This window comes from Amblyraja radiata, chromosome 3 (assembly GCF_010909765.2).
Source record: "Amblyraja radiata isolate CabotCenter1 chromosome 3, sAmbRad1.1.pri, whole genome shotgun sequence".
Lineage (NCBI taxonomy): Eukaryota > Metazoa > Chordata > Chondrichthyes > Rajiformes > Rajidae > Amblyraja > Amblyraja radiata.
In genome coordinates this window covers 114,882,344-114,904,956 of record NC_045958.1, presented here as the reverse complement: position 1 = coordinate 114,904,956, position 22,613 = coordinate 114,882,344, and the positions used below count along the sequence as shown (strand labels likewise).

Sequence of the window (22,613 nt, the reverse complement as noted above, 5' to 3'; positions counted from 1 at the left end):
GTTTCTGAGTTTTACAATGGCTTCTTGACTTTCATTGGCACAACATTGGTCCTCATGTTGATAAACAGCAATAAACGTTTCCAAAGGTGATGGAAAGACTTGAGGAAAGACTTAGGTGCTGAGAGGTCTCTTATACCTGCATTATGGAGGCAATTAAATACACCTGAGCAATTACAAACACCTGTGAAGCCATGTGTCCCAAACATGATGATGCCCTGAAATGGGGGGACTATGTATAAACACTGCTGTAATTTCTACATGGTGAAACCAAAATGTATAAAAATGGCCTTTATTAAAATCTGACAACATGCACTTTAACCACATGTGATTTTTTCTATTACAAATCTCAAATTGTGGAGTACAGAGGTAAATAAATAAATTATGGGTCTTTGTCCCAAACATTATGGAGGGCACTGTATGTACTCAGGGCTCGAAATTAGCAGTTGCCCGGGTGCCAAAAATTTATATTCGAACCCTCATCAGAAGGGCTTAATAACGACTATTTGTGAGTTGATTTTGAAATTTAAAAAAGATGCATTTGATAAAATTAAGGATTACTGGGAAAGAGAACTTCAAATTTCTTTATCTATAGAGAAATAGGAGAGGATTCTTCAATTAGTTAATACTTCCTCAATGTGTGCAAGACACACTTTGATACAATTCAAGGTGGTTCACAGAGCTCATATGTCAAAAGATACGTTAGCTTGTTTTTATGGTCATATAAATCCTACCTGTGACAGATGTAACTCTGAAATGGCCTCACTGACCCATATGTTTTGGTCCTGCCCACTTTTGGAAAAATATTGAAAATAAATGTTTGATACTATTTCTGTAGTTTTAGGTATTGATTTACAACCTAATCCCATTACTGCATTTTTTGGGCTACCAATGTTAGATTCTATTCATCTGCCCCGTTCCGCCCATCGGCCGATTGCTTTTACGACATTAATTGCCAGATCTATTTTATTTAAATGGAAAGATTTCAATCCTCCGACCACACTCCATTGGTACTCTGAAACGATATCATGTTTAAATTTAGAAAAAATTAGGAGTGACATTGTTGAACCCTTGGTTAAATTTGATAGGACTTGGGGAAGATTTATTCAACATTTTCATACGACATAAATTGCCCCCTCTCCAACTGTTATAATATTTTTTTCTAACCGGTATACGGTGAAACGGACTTGACGACAAACAGGAAATTAAATTGTTGGAACTCTTTGCAGCTCAGATTCTGTTTTGCTTTTTTTTTTACTCTTTAGTTTAGGGGGAATTTTGTTTTTTTCGTTTTTCTCTTTTTTTCCCTTCTTTTTATCTTTTTGTTTTTATACATAAAGTTCTCTTTTAAACACTTAACTATATTTACATAGAGACTGGGAAGTCTATATTCAATGTGTATTTTGACACTGGACTCATATTTAGGTTATACCTGCCATTAATGTAACCCTGATCCCTATATATCAATATCACTGTTATGTTTATCATTACTTTTTTGTTGTTTTGTTTTCGCTTTTGGACAAAAAAAAATAATAAAAAGATTTTAACTGAAATGGAGTATCAGTACTGTATTTATTTAATGGGCAACATTCACAACTATGTTGGATTTATCCAGGTTTAACTACTACAGTCGGTCATAACATCACAAATTTGGTCAGGAGATATTTCAGTTGAAATTTTAAAGTTAATTCTGGTGGGAATGATGGAAACAGGACTTATCAATAATTTTTTTTTAATCTGGTGCGTACCAACTGGGTATCTTCATTGCTGTTCACAGCACATAGATCTAATCTGAATGTCCGGTAATGCGTCGTTTTGACACCTTTAAACATATTACCAAAAGAACACTTGCTGCAGTTATGTCCTTTGGCCATCTCTTGTCAGTTAGTGTAATGTTTAACCTGCCAGATGGGTATAGTCGGTTTTAACAGCTATTATCATAAAATGCCTTTAGAAATTTCCTTGCAACCTGTATATTTTGTTGTGGATAAATTATGTGGGAAGCAAGAGTGTTTCTGTACCAATAGCAATAATAACCCATGCTATGGCCATGTCATAATTTTCAGTCCTTCACAGACAACATGCTTGCATCATCTGTAGTGTGCATGGTTAAGCATATATGTAACCATGGTCCAGGATTTATTGACACAGGGTGATAATAGGCTGAATAATCCAACCACATTTTTGTTTGGAAGTGGAAAGAAATAATAGAAATTGCATTAATTGCAATGTGTAAAAAGTGTTGAGATACTGTATGATAATTTTGCTGCATGTCATTGTGGTATATATCATGTCTTGATTTGTGAATATACTAATAATAATAATGTCTTTTATTGTCTTTGCACATAAGCGCAACGAGATTTGGTATGCAGCTTCCATCCGATGTCATAACTTAAATAACTAATAAAATTTAGATACCCCAAGAACATGGTTTGTAAAAAGAACATTACAACAGTAAAATAGTCAAAACCGTTCAAACAGACTAAAGTGCAGACGTGCCTGTGTGACGTGACCATCCGAGGGAGACAGTGGGGGGGGGGGGGGGGCACTCAGCAAGGCCGGTTCAGAGCTGCTATAGCTCTGGGAATGAAGCTGTTCCTGAGTCTGGAGGTTTGGGCGCAGAAGGCCTTGTAACGTCTGCCGGAGGGAAGTAGTTCGAACAGTCCATTATGTTTAGCTTGTGACTTTATTTCAAGCAGAAATAATATGCGAATGCTTCATTGAGCATAATTCCGACTGGTAACTACGCACTTCTTCCGAGCACATTATTGCACGCGTCATGCAAGCCGTCTTAAATGACCACCTAAACTGTCATTTGGCAACCAAAAAGCTGCCTAGGTTGCCCGGCTGGCAACAGAGAAAAAAAGTGAGAGCCCTGTGTACCCTTTCCCAAAAACATAGTTTTCTTTTACCTTCTGGTGTTTTCCCCTTTTGTGCTGAATCAGGCTTTTCAGGGACCGATGTTGTGCCTGGAGTCAGTTGCCTTTTGTGCCTCTTCTGTCCTGATGACGTGCCTACTGGAATCAATTCCGATAATTCTATTTGATAAGTTTCACTCTGGTGAAGAATTACATCTTGTCCACTTAAAGTTTATTAAATTTAAGGGGAGGGAATTTGATGAAGAGAAATGTTCTCATTTTCAGCATGAATATTCTTTTTAAAAGTTAGATGCAGGGTCACAACGGCTCTTTCACAATTCAACAATACCAAATTACAATTAGATTTTAAATAAAGGCCCAAAGTCAAAAGTACATACCCAAACCCACAGTGCCACGTCGTTGAAATTATGATTTAACTTAGTTTAGAAATACAGTATGGATTCTCATCCGCTCCCTACACATTAGGTGCAATTTATAAAGGGCCAATTATCCTGTAAACCAGCCAGTCTTTGCTTTGTTAGAAAATTATTTTTGTAATTTTAAATACAAAATAATTAATTTTGTATTTAATTAACAAAATGTAGATTAAATACCAACAGATAATAAAATAATTATTTTCAGAATAATAAGGTGTGGAGGATAGAGGGTACAATGAGAGATATGTTGATAGCCTGAAACATTTTTAAAAGATGGAGGTATTTTCGATGTCTTAGAAATAAGGGTGGGTAAATCCTCAAGACGGGACAAGATCGATTACAGAATGTTACGAGACGCACATGAGGACATTACTGGGGCCCTAATGGAGATTTTTGAACATTTGTTAGCCACAAGCAAGGTAGCAGAAACCTGGAGGATAGCTCACATTGATCCTTTATTTAAAACGAGTAGCAGGCATAAGCTTTGGAACTATAAGCCAGTAAGCCTTACATCCATGATATGGAAATTGGAGAAAAATCAAAAGGAATAGTCAGCAAAGCTTTGGGTTTGGGGAATCCTGCTCACACATTTGATTTGAGGTTTTTTTTTGTTGAGGTGGTAATCAAAGAGAAAGGTGAAGGCAGCTCATTCAGTAAATTAGGATGGTCCAGAAGATGAAGGCATATGGAATCAAATGCAAACTGGCTAACTGGAAAGCAAAAGAGGCTTAATGATAGGAGGAAGAGGTTAGTGGTGAAAGGATGATTCTCTGATTGGAAATGTATAATTGGTAGTGTACTACAGGGATCAGTCCAGTTTGCAATAGATATTAATAACATGTGTCAACTTGGAGGTACTATTCATAGGTTTGCAGATGACACAAAACTTGATGCTGTGGATAAAGAGGAAGGCTGTCCAAGGCTGCAGCAGGATATACACCAGTTGGAAAAGTGGATGGAGCATTAGCAATGCTTTTTGGGATGTCAAATAGGGATAGGATATTTGCAGTAACAGTTCAGCACTAAAGAATGTCAAAAAACAGAGAGACACACATGGTGCAAGTCCGTTATTCCATGAAAGTGACAACACCAGGTAGATAAGAGTGGCAAAGGCGGCATATGGCATGCTAGAATTCATAGATTGGGGATAGAATATAATGTTGGAACATTACGTTACAATTCTACAAAACCCTGCTTGGATCAGTGGAGAATGGTGTGCATTTCTGGTCACCACACTATAGGAAGAATGTTATTGTGTTGGAGTGTGCAGAGCAGATTCACCAGGAAATTTCTTGGATTGGGCGACTGCTGAAAACAAGAATTTCATTGTTCCATTTCAGTACACATGACGGGGATCATGACAGAACCTCCTCATGACGATCCCTGGAAGCGACGACGCGATGCACTCTGTGACGCGTCGGGCGACAATTCTGTCAACATGTTGGACGACAGAAGCCAACAGCGAGCTACATCGTCTGACACACGAGCGGACGAAGTACACATGACAATCAAATACACTTAGACAGATACACAAAATGCTTGAGTAACTCAGAAGATCAGGCAACATCTATAATGATAAGGAATAGGTGACTTTTTGGGTCGAGACCCTTCATCAGGCGGCGAGTCAAGGAGGGACTCTGTGGGATAACACAGAAATAGTGTGAACAGATGATCGATGAGTGGCTTGGTCTTGGTGGGCCGAAGGGCCTATTTACATGCTGTATTCCTAAATTAGGTTAAATCATAATTTAGCCCCTCCCAGATTCAGTCTGATTAAACGTTGAACCCAAAATGTCACCTAATCTTTTTTGCCCAGAGATGTCACCTGACCCGCTGAATTACTCCGGTATTGTGTGTCTATCTTTGATGTAAACCAGCATCTGCAGTTCAATCTTACACAATGAAATACTTTTAATTCCCCCCTTAATTATGGGGAGAGACTGGATAGGCTCAGCTTATTTTCTTTGGACATAGGAGGCAAAGGGGTCTTGGTAGTAGTATGTATGATGAGAGGCATAGATAGGATAGATAAGAAATCTTTTCCCCATGCTAGAGGTATCAAGATACCTTTGAAGGTTTAAGCTGAAAGGGAGGAAATTTGAAATAGATTTTAAGGGTAGTTATATCCCCACAAAAAGTCTGGTTTATATCTGGACCATTTTGGGCATGTGTTACCCTAAACCATTATATTGTACTGCTGGAACGAGGATTGGACCCACAACATCCTTATATTTTAGGTTTGTAAGACCTTCGAGCAAATGCAAAACAACTGCATTCCATTAAAAATAAGCCAAATAATTAAAAAGTTCATCACATCTGATTGAACAGGCCAGTGGCCTGTCAGTTCAATTGTATATTTGCATCAGAACCATGCAGCATTGCAAAACCAATTCAATTAATTGTATGCAGCATTGCAATACCAATGCAATTAAACTGTGCTGGCCATGGGAAAATATTATCGAATTCATCCTATGTACCCTTCCCCCCCTCCAAACTTTTTTTTACCTAATGATTGCCCCTTTTTTGCTGAATCAGACTTTTCCGGGACAGATGGTGTGCCTGGAGTCTGTGTTCTTTTGTTCCTCCTCTGTCCTGATGACGTTCCTGCTGGAATATCAATGCAGATAATTCACATTGATAATTTTCACTCAGGTTCTCTATGGTGCGAATTACTTGTCCACTTAAAATAAAAAAATTTATGGGGAGGGAGTGAAGTGAAATGTTCTCATTTTAGGCATGCGCATTCTTTTTATAAGGTAGATGCAGTGTCATGTCTATTCAAACACAATTCAATAATACCAAATTACAAATGGAATTTAAACAAAGACCCAAAGCCCTAACCTAGAGCCACTCATCGCTAAAAAAATTATTTAGCTTAGTTTAGAGATACAGCACGGAAACTGGCCCTTCATCCCACCAAGACCAGCCACCCACCAATCGCCCGTTCACACTAGTTTCATGTTATCCCACTTTCTCATCCACTCCCTACACATTAGGGGCAATTTATAGAGGGCCAATTAACCTATAAACCCACGTCTTTGCTTTGTAGCAGGAAACCAGAGCACCTGGGGGAAAGCACATGGTGACAGGGAGAACGTGCAAACTCCACACAAACAGTACCGAAGGTTAGGATTGAACCTGGGTCACTGACACTATGAGGAAGGAACTCTACCAGCTACAGCACAGTGCCTTAAATAACAGTGAAATTAATTCCATAGTTATTAGAAGTAATTGTTCATGCTGATGATCACTCCACCTACCCCCTCAAAAGAGCATTTTAAAATCAAAGTAAAAGACATGCATTCAAACCGTACATTAAAAGTTGGCAGCTTAAAAAAATGAGAGGTTAATTGGGGTTGTTAAGCCTCTGTCAAATATTAACATCCATTGTGGCAAGGATGATTGTTTATGGCGATGCAGCATATCCATTTAGAGGATGTCATTAGAAGAACAAAACAAGATTCATCAAAGATAGACACAAAAGTCTGCTGGCAAAGTTCAAATTTGAGATAGCATTAACTAGCTACTTTCTAGGACCAGAATAAACAAGAGATCTGTGAAGTAAGCTACCAAAGTTAACTTGAAATTGTAGGGACAACTGTTTCAGTTAAAAAAGGGGAATGACATAACAAACCCAGGCCATAACAAGATGCCGTCATTCTGGGCAAGAGTCACCCTAGATTACACTTCACTGCTGGAATGAGGTTTGGACCCACAATATCCTCATCAAAGCACAAGTTTATTATCACTGAGCCAACTTGACACATAGTGATTTTTAAAATGAAGACTCAACTAATCCGATAGATGTCAAAACTGCATTTCTAACAATACTTATTAAAATACATTTTACTACAGCAAACTATGATTTGCCTTTACAGACCCTTTGATCCAACTTGTCCAAGCTGACCAAGTTGCCCAGACAATCTCTTCTGGTAATACAATTTGCTTGTCGGTGCAATTTAAAAAAAAAGATTTGGACAAGAATGTTTTAATAAGACATGCAAAATTCTGATACTAGTCACCTTCTACTGCATCTAAATCTTTATCACAAGCTGCAGGCTTAGTGCTGGAAAGCGACTGTCTGACGCCACCAGAGTCCCACTTTGGAGTTACCACTGCATAACGTAGGAGCTCTTCATACTCATCCTTGTAGGGTAAAAATAAGAGACATACGCAGTGTTTATTTTTAAAAACCAAATTATCACTTCACAATAAGCAAAATTTACAATGGACACAAACCCTCAGAGAAACCAACTACTAATTGGAAATCAAAATAAAAGATACTAACAATACATCAACAATCCAAAACTGCATTTTACCCAAATGAGTACTTTAATTCCCACTAAAGATCCTACCTTCCAAGAAATGCATGTATTTGGTTAAAAACACGTATTTCTACAAGCCAAGCCATCTGCAGGACATATGCTGCACGAGAGAAACATCACATTAAGGCTTCACAAACAATGCATTTTCTGCTCCTCAGTTTTGGCCTCTAGGGCATGACTATTTTCTAAATGTTTTGCACAAAATGTATATTAAATGCCAACAGATAATAAAATAAATATTTGCTGAATAATAAGGTGTGGAGGATAGAGAGTACAATGAGAGATGATATGTTGATAGTCTGAACCATGTAGAAGGTAGAGGTATTTTGGATGTCTTGGAAATAATGGTGTGTAAAATCCCCAGGACCGGATAAGATCTACAGTATTACTGAAGGCTATGTGGGACACAGGAGGATTTTGCTAAGGCCATAATGGAGATTTTTCCACATTTGTTATCCACAAGCAAGGTAGCAGAAACCTGGAGGATAGCTCACATTGTTCCAAGCTGGGGAACGATAAACCAGTAAACCTTACATCTGTGATTCAGAAATTATTAGAAACATGAGGGAATATTCAGTATGGCTTTGCATCAGGGAAATCCTAACTGACACATTTGATTTGAAGGTTTTTTTGAGTTGGTAATCAATGAGATTGATGAATGCAGTTCAGTAAATATCCTGAAAATTATCCAGAAGGTCAAAGCAGATGGGACCCAAGGCAAACTGGCTAATGGGAAAGCAAAATTAGCTTGATGGTAAAAGGCAGAGGGTAACGGTGGAAGGATGCTTTTCTTATTGGAAGTCTTTAATTGGTAGTGTAGTCTAGGGACCAGTGCTGTTTGTGATAAACGTTAATGACTTATTTATGAACTTGGAGGTACAAATCCATAAGCTTGCAGATGACATGAAACTTGGTGATGTGAATAAAAAAGGCTGTCCGAGGCAGCAGCAGGATATAGATCAGTTGGAAAACAGTCTGCCAGTTCTCCCCACACCTTACCTAACTTGATCAAAGCCTCTCTGTAACTTTTGTTTGTATTTACATAACTATGCACAGATTTTCAGGAAATCTTGGATAATCAGATCCTTATTTCTCCAAACGTTTGTGATAAATACAGTGGAGCTAAGCCAAAGTTTGGGAAAACCGAAACATTGTGCGTTCACGAGCTCCAAACTCTGCCAAAGATTTCAAAGTGGTAGAGCTGAGACCATGCTTGGTTTTCAACATGCAACTATATTTGCAATCACATTTGCAGCAATATTCAAATGCAACAACAATGCAACAGTGTTTAAAACACAAAGAAGGTTCATAAATATATATAAAATATGCCATAAAATATGAAGTAAAAGTGTACATTTCTCACCAAACAGCATGCAGTATTTTCAACAACAAGATGAAACAATCAATCTTTTTGTGATGTTGAAAGATAATCTTAGCCAGGTCATTAGCCTCAGGGCAGTGGGGTTTCAGAGGTTAATTTATCCAACTCTTCCTTAAATGTTGCCTTGGGAGTCTTTAGACATGCCTCTCAGAGGGACTGAAGAGGTGACAGATTAATATTTTGATAGATACACACCTTTGTTAGTGCTGAAGTATAGAACTAGCATTTGCATTACATCTGCCATTCTAATTTATAAATTCCACTTTTCATTACAAATATATAAAAATTGACAAATTACTCAAATTTCAACTGCTTGCAATTGATTATTTCAGTCCTGCTCGATTGTATACATTGAGATAGAAGCAGAAAATGCTGGAAGTACAGATCATGCAACATCTGTAGTAGGAGAAACCCAAAATATCAGTATTGCTTCACTCCAGGTTTTGTCAAATCTGCCGAATGTTTCCATCTTTTCCTATTTTTCAGGTTTTTAGCTTTGGCTGCTATTTTTCCTTAATTATAATGTTGTCTTTTTGCAGAAAAATATATTTTGTTTGTGAATGCAGTAGTGTAAATTTCATGCAAACAATTGACTCCTTAGTAATGACTGTATAAGACGAAAAAGCAGAGATTACCAATGCTCATGACAAATCTCATAATCAGTAATATTTACACTCACAATCAATCTAGAAAGATCTGTGAATAGAATGAAGAGCAGACTGACCTCCCCCATTTGTTTTGCATTGAAGATATCATGGAGGACTATTTGTGTTAAAAAGTGATGAAATGCACTACCACACTACAAACGGAAACATGCCTTGTAAGGGATTCACATCTATCCACAATACACATATTATAGCTGGAAGTACAGCTGACCTTCATTTAAATTTTAATATAAAGAAATCATTTTTTAAATTTCTCTCAAGAACCTAAATAGGAAATTAGCTTCTCCCTACCTGCAGCCCAGAAGAAACTGAACTACCACGATCTGAATCTTTAGGTAATACTGGGGTGGAAGTCCTCTCTTCATCGGAGGACATCTATACAAAAGAGAACAATCAATTGATTTTACCACTGATCCAGGTCAAGAAACATTTAACAGAATTTCACGCATTTCAGTTTTCTTGCGATCTATGAATTTTTCTTCTAATTTACCTTAATTTAACCTTGACATCCACTCCCCCCAATAGTTTTCTCATAGGTAGCAGCATGGCTAATTACCATTGTGATTTTATTAAAGAATGACAAATTGATTGGAATCAAATAAACACTTGAACATTTTGTGAATGGATTATATAAAAGCATATAACCTTAGAAAGGCAATTACAAATAAGATAAATCACTAAAGTAGCAGGGTCATTGACAAATCATTGAAATTGAAAGCGACAGGATTAAAATCTAGTCAAGCAGCTAAAACCAAATTACCTTTTGAAAATAGACCTACCGTTTATGAAACAGTATGTCAATTTTCCTATCTGGAGAATTACTCAATGTACACTAGGGCAGTACCAGAGTCTCTATTTTGCTTCCATGAAATAAACTGATAAATCGTAGATAAAATGAAGTCATATTTCAGTGATACTTTTTGGTTCATTTCCACACCAAAAAGTATTTTTTTGGTATTTTAAAATTAAGGAATCCCATGAAATCTACTGAGCACCACTAAGACATTATGTTGCTTTGTATTATAATACAACCAGCATAGAACCTCATTAATATTCTCTCAGCAGCACCTCAGCCTCCCCCCCCCCCCCCCCCCCTCCATGTACATTTATTGGTCAGCCTTAAATCTTCAAACATAGTTTAATGCTCCAAAGCAGTGCACAAAAGTATAAACATTATAAACTAGTGATTTATTTAAACAATTTTTTCTTTAATACTGTACAATTTTTAAATATTAAAGTGTTCTTACTTGTTATTTATAGTATACATAGTTCTGTTCTAATGTGCGTTTCCAGAACACGAATTGGATAGTATGAACAATGAATTGGAGAACTCGATTTGCATTATGTGGGCTGAATTGGTTATAAGGCGATTTCCATTAGAAATTAGAGAACCATTTAAAAGTTATTTTGGAAATTGACAAGCAAAATTTTAAAAAAGCAGTCTTGGATCTTAAGTTTTTGGTACAAAAACTGTTCGCAAACACCTTGTAGCAATCAGATACCATTGACTCCAAGAACACAGCTGCTACTTTAACTGCAAGTGGTCATTGAAATTGAAAAGCAATCGTTTCTATCGACGATGCAATGATACTCTTAATGTAAGATAGTCTTTAGTACTTTTAACTTGCACAAATTTTATGTCAGTGATGAGACTGACTGACATATGATTGAAAGAGTGGATCAACTGGGCTTATTATATTCAGTGACCAGGGCTCTCGCTTAACTTTTTTCCCCTGTTGCCAGCCGGGCAACCTTGGCAGCTTTTTAGGTTGCCAAATGACAGTTTAGGTGGCCATTTAAGACGGTTTGCATGACACATGTGATTATGTGCTCGGACGAAGTGCGTAGTTACCAGTCGGAATTATGGTCAATGAAACATTCACATATCATTTCTGCTTCAAATAAGTCACAAACTAGACATATTCACCAATCAAGACATGATATATACCACAATGACATGCAGCAAAATTATAATACAGTATCTCATCTCCTTTTACACGTTGCAATAAATGCAATTTCTACTATTTCTTTTCACTTCCAAACAAAAATCTGGTTGGATTATTCAGCGTATGATCAACCTCGGTGAGACCAAGTGCAGACTTGGCGATCGCTTCACCCAATACCTACACTCAGTTCTCAATAACCAACCTCATCTCCCGGTGGCTCAGCACTTCAACGCCCCCTCCCATTCCGAATCCGACCTTTCTGTCCTGGGCCTCCTCCATGGCCAGAGTGAGGCCCACCTCAAATTGGAGGAACAGCACCTCATATTTCGCTTGGGTAGTTTTCACCCCAGCGGTATGAACATTGGCTTCTCCAATTTCAGGTAGTCCTTGCTTTCTCACTCCTTCCCCTCCCATTCCCAGCTCTCCCACTGCCTACTGTCTCCCCCTCTTCCTTTCTTTTTCCTGCCCCCCCCCCCCCCCCCCCCGACATCAGTCTGAAGAAGGGTCTGGACCCGAAACGTCGCCTATTTCCTTCGCTCCATAGATGCTGCCTCACCCGCTGAGTTTCTCCAGCATTTTTGTCTACCCATTCACACAAGTTCTGTTATCCCACTTTCCTCACCCACTCCCTACACATTAGGGGCAATTTTACAGAGACAAGTTAACCTACAAAGCCAATGGGATGTGGGAAGAAACCCACATGCTTGCAGGGAGAATGTGTAAATTCAACACAGACGGTGCCCGAGGACAGGATCGAACACAGATCCCTGGCGTGTGAGGCAGCAAGTCCACCAGCTGTGCCACTATATTTTATTTTCCAACACACAAATAATCATACGTTGATAACTTTGGTTACTAAAAAAAAGAAACTTCCAAAGTTGTGCAGGAATTATTTTCAGACCCAACCCATAACGTAATATTTTCCTTTTGTCCAGAGATTCTGGCTGACCTGTTGAGTTACTCCAGCTTTTTGTGTCTATCTTCAGTTTAAACCAGCATCTGCAGTTCCTTACTACACACACAATACTATACGATAGAACTTTATTAATCTCAGGAGGGAAATTATATATGACAACAAATATACACTGTTTTGTTTTCTCGTTTATAACATTGTTTACAGAGTACTATGTTTACATATTCTGTTGTGCTGCTGCAAGTAAGGATTTCATTGTTCTAACAGGGACGTGAGAGAATAAACCACTCTTGTCTTACGTCGCTAAGATGTGGAATAGAACAAGTGTACAGGTGATCGGTGTGGACTCAGTGGGCCTGTTTCCACATTGTATCTTTTAAATTAAACTAAAAATACTAAAACCGTAGGAAGTGTAAAGAAGGGTCTCTACCAGGAACGTCACCCAATTTCTTCTATCCCGAGATGCTGGCTGCTCCCCGCACAATTAAAGCACGGAATAGTCTTCATCCTACCATAGTTACCCAACCAGACGCAACTAAATTTAAGGTAACTCTTATTTCCCCCCAAGAACCCTTTTTTGCTTAAGTACAAGTCAAGAGTCAAGAGAGTTTTATTGTCATGTGTCCCAGATAGGACAATGAAATTCTTGCTTGCTGCAGCACAACAGAATATGTAAACGTAATACAGAACAGGAGATAAAAGTTCAGTGTGTCTATATACTATATATACACAATTCCAAGACCATATATACACCATAATACACAAGACTATATATATATATTTACAAGCAATAAATAAACAGATAAAGTGCAATAGGCTATTATTTTTCAGAGTTTGGAGTTTGGTGGTGGTGGGTTAAATTCCATTTGGAGAATATTTTTGGATGACCAGTAAACCAGAAGCAAGAGTTACTCCTGGCAGTGCGCATGTGCAGGGCGGCCGATGATGCGCTAGCCGTGGTTGTGCGCATGTGCAGGGGAAGGATGTGCTGGCCATAGCAGTGCGCATGTGCAAGGCGGCCTGCCATGCCGGCGGATGAGGAGCGGGCGGAGAGAGGAGACCCGAGACCTGGCAGCCCGAGACAGAGAGATAGAGAGGGGGGCCGCTCAGAGTTGCTTGCCAAGCCAGGCAAAATGGGACGGCTGTTAGGTTGCCCAACGGCACTTTAGGTTGCCATTGGCAATCGGGCAACCGATAATTTCGAGCCCCGTCACTGGAATTTAGAAGGAGATCTTATAGAAACATATAAAATTAAGGGATTGGACAGGCTCGATGCAGGAAAATGTTCCCGATGTTGTGGGTCACAGTGTAATAAGGAGTAGGCCATTTAGGACTGAGGAAAAACCTTTTCACCCAGAGTTGTGAATCTGTGGAATTCACCTCATCTACTGCATCTGTTGTTCAAGATGTGGACTCTTATACATCAGCGAGACAAAACGCAGACTGGGGGCTCGTTTCGCGTTAAACTTTTGCTCAACCAACCTCATCTCCCGGTTGCTGAACACTTTAATTCTCCTTCCCATTCCTACACAGACCTTGTGTCGGAAAGAACTGCAGATACTATTTTAAATCGAAGGTAGACACAAAATGCTGGAGTAACGCCTCAGAGTCACAGAGTGATACAGTGTGGAAACAGGCCCTTCAGCCCAACTCGCCCACACCGGTCAACAATGTCTCAGCTACACTAGTCCCACTTGCCTGTGCTTGGTCCATATCCCTCCAAACCTGTCCTATCCATGTACCTGTCTAATTGTTTCTTAAACGATGGGATAGTCCCAGCCTCAACCACCTCCTCTGGCAGCTTGTTCCATACACCCACAACCCTTCGTGCGAAAAAGTTACCCCTCGGATTCCTATTAAATCTTTTCCCTTTCACCATGAACCTGTCCTCTGGTCCTCAATTCCCCATCTCTGGGCAAAAGGCTCGGTACATCTACCCGATCTATTCCTCTCATGAGTTGGTATACCTCTATAAGATCTCCCCTCATTCTCCTGCGCTCCATGGAATAGAGACCCAGCCTAGTCAACCTCTCCCAATAGCTCACACCCTCTAGTCCAGGCAACATCCTTGTAAATTTTTTCTGAGCCTTTTCAAGCTTGACAATATCTTTCCTATAACATTGTGCCCAGAATTGAACACAATATTCTAAATGCAGTCTCATAACGTTTTATACAACTGCAACATGACCTCGCAACTTCTATGCTCAATACTCTGACTGATGAAGGCCAAAGTGCCAAAAGCCTTTTTGACCTCCTTATCTATCTGCGACTTGACCTTCAAGGAACCATGCACCTGTACTCCTAGACCCTCTGCTCTACAACACTCCCCAGAGGCCTACCATTTACTGTGTAGGTCCTGCCCTTGTTCGACATCCCAAAATGCAACATCGCACACTTTTATGTACTAAATTCCAACAAGCATTCCTCCACCCACCTGGCCAATCGATCCAGATCCTGCTGCAATCTTTCGCAACCATTTTCACTATCTGCAAAACCACTAACTTTTGTATAAGAAAGAACTGCAGATGCTGGAAAAATCAAAGGCAGGCAGAAATGCTGGAGAAACTCAGCCGGTGAGGCAGCATCTATGGAGCGAAGGAACAGGTGACGTTTCGGGTCGACACCATTCTTCAGACATCAGTCTTGCCTACCTTCAACTAACTTTTGTATCATCAGCAACCTTGCAAATCTTGTTCTCATCCAAACCATTGATGTAGATGACAAACAGTAACAGGCCCAGCACCGAACCTTGAGGCACACAAGTCGCGTCTGAAGAGGGTCTCGACCCGAAACATCACCCATTCCTTCGCTCCAGAGATAGAAACATAGAAATTAGGTGCAGGAGTAGGCCATTCGGCCCTTCGAGCCTGCACCGCCATTCAATATGATCATGGCTGATCATCCAACTCAGTATCCCGTACCTGCCTTCTCTCCATACCCTCTGATCCCCTTAGCCATAAGGGCCACATCTAACTCCCTCTTAAATATAGCCAATGAACTGGCCTCGACTACCCTCTGTGGCAGGGAGTTCCAGAGATTCACCACTCTCTGTGTGAAAAAAGTTCTTCTCATCTCGGTTTTAAAGGATTTCCCCCTTATCCTTAAGCTGTGACCCCTTGTCCTGGACTTCCCCAACATCGGGAGCAATCTTCCTGCATCTAGCCTGTCCAACCCCTTAAGAATTTTGTAAGTTTCTATAAGATCCCCTCTCAATCTCCTAAATTCTAGAGAGTATAAACCAAGTCTATCCAGTCTTTCTTCATAAGACAGTCCTGACATCCCAGTAATCAGTCTGGTGAACCTTCTCTGCACTCCCTCTATGGCAATAATGTCCTTCCTCAGATTTGGAGACCAAAACTGTACGCAATACTCCAGGTGTGGTCTCACCAAGACCCTGTACAACTGCAGTAGAACCTCCCTGCTCCTATACTCAAATCCTTTTGCTATGAAAGCTAACATACCATTCGCTTTCTTCACTGCCTGCTGCACCTGCATGCCCACTTTCAATGACTGGTGTACCATGACACCCAGGTCTCGCTGCATCTCCCCTTTTCCTAGTCGGCCACCATTTAGATAATAGTCTGCTTTCCTGTTTTTGCCACCAAAATGGATAACCTCACATTTATCCACATTATACTGCATCTGCCAAACATTTGCCCACTCACCCAGCCTATCCAAGTCACCTTGCAGTCTCCTAGCATCCTCCTCACAGCTAACACTGCCCCCCAGCTTAGTGTCATCCGCAAACTTGGAGATATTGCCTTCAATTCCCTCATCCAGATCATTAATATATATTGTAAATAGCTGGGGTCCCAGCACTGAGTCCTTGCGGTACCCCACTAGTCACTGCCTGCCATTGTGAAAAGGACCTGTTTACTCCTACTCTTTGCTTCCTGTTTGCCAGCCAGTTCTCTATCCACATCAATACTGAACCCCCAATGCCGTGTGCTTTAAGTTTGTAAACTAATCTCTTATGTGGGACCTTGTCGAAAGCCTTCTGGAAGTCCAGATACACCACATCCACTGGTTCTCCCCTATCCACGCTACTAGTTACATCCTCGAAAAATTCTATAAGATTCGTCAGACATGATTTACCTTTTGTAAATCCATGCTGACTTTGTCCAATGATTTCACCACTTTCCAAATGTGCTGCTATCCCATCTTTAATAACTGACTCTAGTAGTTTCCCCACTACCGATGTTAGACTAACTGGTCTGTAATTCCCCGTTTTCTCTCTCCCTCCCTTCTTAAAAAGTGGGGTTACGTTTGCTACCCGCCAATCCTCAGGAACTACTCCAGAATCTAAAGAGTTTTGAAAGATTATTACTAATGCATCCACTATTTCTGGAGCTACTTCCTTAAGTACTCTGGGATGCAGCCTATCTGGCCCTGGGGATTTATCGGCCTTTAATCCATTCAATTTACCCAACACCACTTCCCGGCTAACCTGGATTTCACTCAATTCCTCCAACTCCTTTGACCCGCCGTCCCCTGCTATTTCCGGCAGATTATTTATGTCTTCCTTAGTGAAGACGGAACCAAAGTAGTTATTCAATTGGTCCGCCATATCCTTGTTCCCCATGATCAACTCACCTGTTTCTGACTGCAAGGGACCTGCATTTGTTTTAACTAATCTCTTTCTTTTCACATATCTATAAAAACTTTTGCAGTCAGTTTTTATGTTCCCTGCCAGTTTTCTTTCATAATCTATTTTTCCTTTCCTAATTAAGCCCTTTGTCCTCCTCTGCTGGTCTCTGAATTTCTCCCAGTCCTCCGGTATGCTGCTTTTTCTGGCTAATTTGTACGCATCATCCTTCGCTTTGATACTATCCCTGATTTCCCTTGTTATCCACGGATGCACTACCTTCCCTGATTTATTCTTTTGCCAAACTGGGATGAACAATTTTTGTAGTTCATCCATGCAGTCTTTAAATGTCTTCCATTGCATATCCACCGTCAACCCTTTTAGAATTAATTGCCAGTCAATCTTGGCCAATTCACGTCTCATACCCTCAAAGTTACCTTTCTTTAAGTTCAGAACCATTGTTTCTGAATTAACAATGTCACTCTCCATCCTAATGAAGAACTCAACCATATTATGGTCACTCTTGCCCAAGGGGGCACGTACAACAAGACTGCTAACTAACCCTTCCTCATTACTCAATACCCAGTCTAAAATAGCCTGCTCTCTCGTTGGTTCCTCTACATGTTGATTTAGATAACTATCCCGCATACATTCCAAAAAATCCTCTTCCTCAGCACCCCTGCCAATTTGATTCACCCAATCTATATGTAGATTGAAGTCACCCATTATAACGGTTTTGCCTTTGTCACACGCATTTCTAATTTCCTGTTTGATACCATCTCCAACTTCACTACTACTGTTAGGTGGCCTGTACACAACACCCACCAGCGTTTTCTGCCCCTTAGTGTTTCGCAGCTCTACCCATACCGATTCCACATCCTGCAAACTAATGTCCTTCCTTTCCATTGCGTTAATCTCCTCTCTAATCAGCAACGCTACCCCACCTCCTTTTCCTTTCTCTCTATCCCTCCTGAATATTGAATATCCCTGGATGTTCAGCTCCCAGCCTTGGTCACCCTGGAGCCATGTCTCCGTGATCCCAACTATATCATAGTCATTAATAGCTATCTGCACATTCAACTCATCCACCTTATTACGAATGCTCCTTGCATTGAGACACAAAGCCTTCAGGCTTGTTTTTACAACACTCTTACCCCTTATACAATTTTGTTGAAAAGTGGCCCTTTTTGATTTTTGCCCTGGATTTTCCGGCCTGCCACTTTTACTTTTCACCTTGCTACCTATTGCTTCTACCCTCATTTTACACCCCTCTGTCTCTACGCTCACACATTTAAGAAACCCTTTCCCTTTAACTCCATCCTCCACTAGCCCATTCGACACCCCACCCCCCTTATTCAGTTTAAAACCACCCGTGTAGCAGTGGCAAACCTGCCTGCCAGAAAGCTGGTCCCACACCTGTTAAGATGCAATCCGTCCCTTTTGTACAGTTCCCCCTTACCCCAAAACAGATCCCAGTGATCTAAGAATCTAAATCCCTGCCCCGTGCACCAGTTCCTCAGCCACACGTTCAGGTCCCGTATCTCCCTGTTCCTGCTCTCGCCAGCACGAGGAACTGGAAGCAAACTGGAGATAACAACCCTGGAGGTCCTGCTTTTCAGCATTTTCCCGAGCTCTCTAAAGTCACGCTGCAGAATATTCATCCCCTTCTTTCCGACATCGTTTGTGCCGACATGCACTACCACTTCCGGATGTTCACCTTCGCCCTTGAGGATTTTCTGCACTCTGTCCGTGACATCCTGGATCCTGGCACCAGGAAGGCAGCACACCATCCTCGTATCCCGTCTGTTGCCGCAGAAACCCCTGTCCGTACCTCTCACAATGGAGTCTCCCACTACAATGGCGTTGCCTGCCTTAGGCCTTTTTGGTTTTGGCTCAACAGCCCAATTCGCATCGCAAGCCAGTCCGCCGCCCAGTGTAAACACCTCTTCTGTCCCGACAGCTTCTAAGTGGGTGAACCTGTTCACAAGAGGTACAACACCTGGGGACGTTGGCATTCCATGCTTCCCTCCCGTTCTCACTGTCTCCCACCTTCTCTCTTCCAGTACCCTAGGTGTAACAATCGTACTGTAGGACTTGTCGAGGAACGACTCCGTTTCTCGGACGAACCGGAGGTCATCCACTTGCTTCTCCAGTTCCCCAACACGGCCCTTCAGGAGCTCTACCTGGATGCACTTCTCGCATTTGTAGCAGCCAGAGGCACCGGCGGTGTCCTTGACCTCCCACATACTGCAAGCATCGCACTGAATCAGCTTGCCTGACATCTCCTTCTTTCGTCTCCTCGCCGAAGACCCTCGAGCCAAAGACTCACACTTTTCTCACAGGGCACTTCCCTCACAAGGCCGCTCACTCACTGCCGCTCGCCAAGAGCAGTCTTGCTTAAATTGACTGATAAATTGCCTGATTTACCAATTTACAATCATGCTGCCTGTCCCGCTGAGTTACGCCAGCATTTTGTGTCTACCTACACACACCTTTCTGTTCTCGGTCTCCTCCATTGTCAGAGTGAGGCTAAACACAAATTGGAGGAACAGCATCTCATATTTCGCTTGGGCAGTTACAGCCCAGTGGTATGAATATTGGTTTCACTCACTTCAGGTAGCCCCGGCATTTCCCTCCCCCCCCCCCCATTCGCACTAGCTTCTCATTTTCACCCTACAACCAGCTAACAATGGCCTGTTTCCTTTATAATCGTTACTTAGTATGCATATCTTTCATTCATTGCTCTTTATCTCTCCACATCACCGTCTGTGTCTCCCGTTTCCCTTATCCCTAACCAGCCTGAAGAAGAAGGGCCTCGACCCCGAAACGTCACCCATTCCTTCTCTCCAGAGATGCTGCTGCCTGTCACGCTGAGTTACTCCAGCATTTTGTGCCTATCTGCAGATATCTATCCATCTGTGTTAAAAAATATCCAGTTAACAGTTGCACGATTTTGTTTTTACAACCTTATCAGAGGAGCAGGTTCCTGCCATCTTGGATATTTGGGTAGCACCGTTGGTCCGTGGATGGGTTGGGAGGGGGGGTGGCTTCACGGTTCTGCCCGACTCTGGGCCCCGGGGATGCGGCTTTAAACGCGGTGCGGCCGGGCGGGCACAAGCCCGACGGCGGGGTCAAAGCAGCTTCAGCTACTCGACGTTGTTGGGCTGCAATAATATACTCGATAACGCGACCGTCTGATTCCGCCTCCAGCAACCGTTCAAACCGCCCGCACTCCGCCCGGCTCTCGGCCTATTAGGGGTGCGCACCGCCAGCTCCCGCACGCCGATTGGCCAGTGCGGCAAACACCCACCTCCTCCCAAGCTGCGCTCTGATTGGGCCGAGGCCCCAACTCGCCCCCGCCTGGGCCGTTGCCATGGCGCCCGGACGCCAGTGGGCCCCAGGCCTGGGATTTAACAAATCATGGGGAGACAAAAGTGCTGGAGAAACTCAGCGGGTGCAGCAGCATCTATGGAGCGAAGGAAATAGGCAACGTTTCGGGCCGAAACTCTTCTTCAGACAAAACATTTAATTCAATTCAACTTTAATGTCATTGCACAAATATGGGTACAACGAAATGCAGTTTTGCGTCAGTCCGTAGTAGTAGTGCATATAGAAATTAAAAAAAAAGAAGATACAGAATAATCAAAAATACAGAATAATTAAACAATGGGGACGGAGGGACCGGAGAAATCTATCGGCGGGACTCCGATTTCAGCAATGTGATGGTATAATTGTAGAAGCTGTTCCTCATCCTGCTGGTACGAGACCTGAGGCTCATGTACCGTCTCCCTGATGGGAGGAGGGCAACAGTCCATGGTTGGGGTGGGAGGGGTCTTTAATGATCTTCCCAGCCCGTCTCAGACACCGTTTTCGGTGGAGGGCATCCATGGCAGGGAGCGGGGCACCGATGATGTGCTGCGCGGTTTTCACAAAGTAACAAAACATCATTGAAACAATTTTAACAAAACATAATTTCTAGTAACAAAACATCATTGAAAACGTAGGAAAGTTAGACATAAAAAGTGCTGGAGTAACTCAGCGTGACAGGCAGCTTCATCTCTGGAGAGGAGCAATCGGGTGACGTTTCGGGGTCGAGGCCCTTCCTCAGACTGGTTGGGGATGAGGGAAGCGAGAGACATAGACGGTGATGTGGAGAAATAAAGAACAATGAATGAAATATATGCAAAATAAGTGACGATGATAAAGGAAATAGGTCACTGTAAGCTGTTTGTAGGGTGAAAATCAGAAGCTAGTGGGCATAGATTCAAGTATTCTTAGAAACACAGCAAAATGGTTGCAAGAGTAGGCCATTCGGCCCTTCGAGCCAGCACAGCCATTCAATGTGATCATTCTGCTTCTGCTGCTTGTTTACTGCACAACCGCCAACAGCTGGGCTATCTCATGCAGGTTACGCTCGCATGGACACTGGTTGCAAAAGGGTTATTTAGATTTTTATGCAGGCATGTTTGGTGAGATGAACCATGTCCAAGTTGTCGAGCTGTGACGAAGAGTGACAAGATTGGTGCACACCTGGTGGTGTTAGGAAGGATGATCCACTCTGGGATAGTCCATGGACAAGGTGACTGTAGATAGCTATTTTTGTTTGCTCTTATTCTAGTATAAAAGTGACCTGAGGACTGTCTTGTAAATTTCTGGGTATTGGATTGAATGAGGTGAGATATGTTACTGGGGATGATGCCATGAGTCTCCTTGTAGACAGTACATAAGCGGGCTTTGGTGCGTCTTGACTCCAGCGACTGCCAGCCAACCCGATTTAACATATTTGAATTTAACATATTTGAGTTGAACAGGTACTTTGGATCTGTCTTCATTAAGGAGGACACAGACAATCTTCCTGATATAGTAGTGACCAGAGGATCTGGGGTGCCCGAGGAACTGAAGGAAATCCACATTAGGCAGGAAATGGTGTTGGATAGACTGATGGGACTGAAGGCTGATAAATTCCCAGGGCCTGATGGTCTGCATCCCAGGGTACTTAAGGAAGTGGCTCTAGAAATCGTGAATGCATTGGTGATAATTTTCCAATGTTCTATAGACTCAGGTTCAGTTCCTGTGGATTGGAGGGTAGCTAATGTTATCCCACTTTTTACGAAAGGCGGGAGAGAGAAAACGGGGAATTATAGACCAGCTAGCCCGACATCGGTGGTGGGGAAGATGCTGGAGTCAATTATAAAAGATGAGATAGCCGAACATTTGGATAGCAGTAAAAGGATCGGTCCGAGTCAGCATGGATTTACGATGGGGAAATCATGCTTGACTAATCTTCTGGAATTTTTTGAAGATGTAACTAGGAAAATGGACAAGGGAGAGCCAGTGGATGTAGTGTACCTGGACTTTCAGGAATCATTTGATAAGGTCCCACATAGGAGATTAGTGGGCAAAATTAGGGCACATGGTATTGGGGGTAGAGTGCTGACATGGATAGAGAAGTGGTTGGCAGACAGGAAACAAAGAGAAGGGATTAACAGGTCCCTTTCAGAATGGC

General features: G+C 41.8%; 1 protein-coding gene across 6 annotated transcripts in view; it reads right to left on the bottom strand.

The window, feature by feature from the left end:
• Positions 1 to 20,390, bottom strand: part of poc5 (POC5 centriolar protein) — an 81,872-nt gene extending 61,482 nt beyond the window's left edge. For 2 of the 6 annotated variants that reach the window (XM_033018626.1, XM_033018628.1), the window contains exons 1-5: positions 20,074 to 20,350; positions 9,955 to 10,038; positions 7,315 to 7,438; positions 5,798 to 5,899; positions 2,910 to 3,017 (exon numbers count right to left, since the gene is read on the bottom strand). In XM_033018626.1, the coding sequence (XP_032874517.1) occupies positions 2,910 to 3,017; positions 5,798 to 5,899; positions 7,315 to 7,438; positions 9,955 to 10,038; positions 20,074 to 20,100 (445 nt within the window). In that variant the 5' untranslated portion in view covers positions 20,101 to 20,350. Of the gene's footprint in view, positions 1 to 2,909; positions 3,018 to 5,797; positions 5,900 to 7,314; positions 7,439 to 9,954; positions 10,039 to 20,073 lie in introns of all 6 variants that reach the window. The other 4 variants (XM_033018627.1, XM_033018630.1, XM_033018629.1 and 1 more) reach the window with 4 other exon arrangements.
• Between the last annotated feature and the right edge of the window lie 2,223 nt (positions 20,391 to 22,613).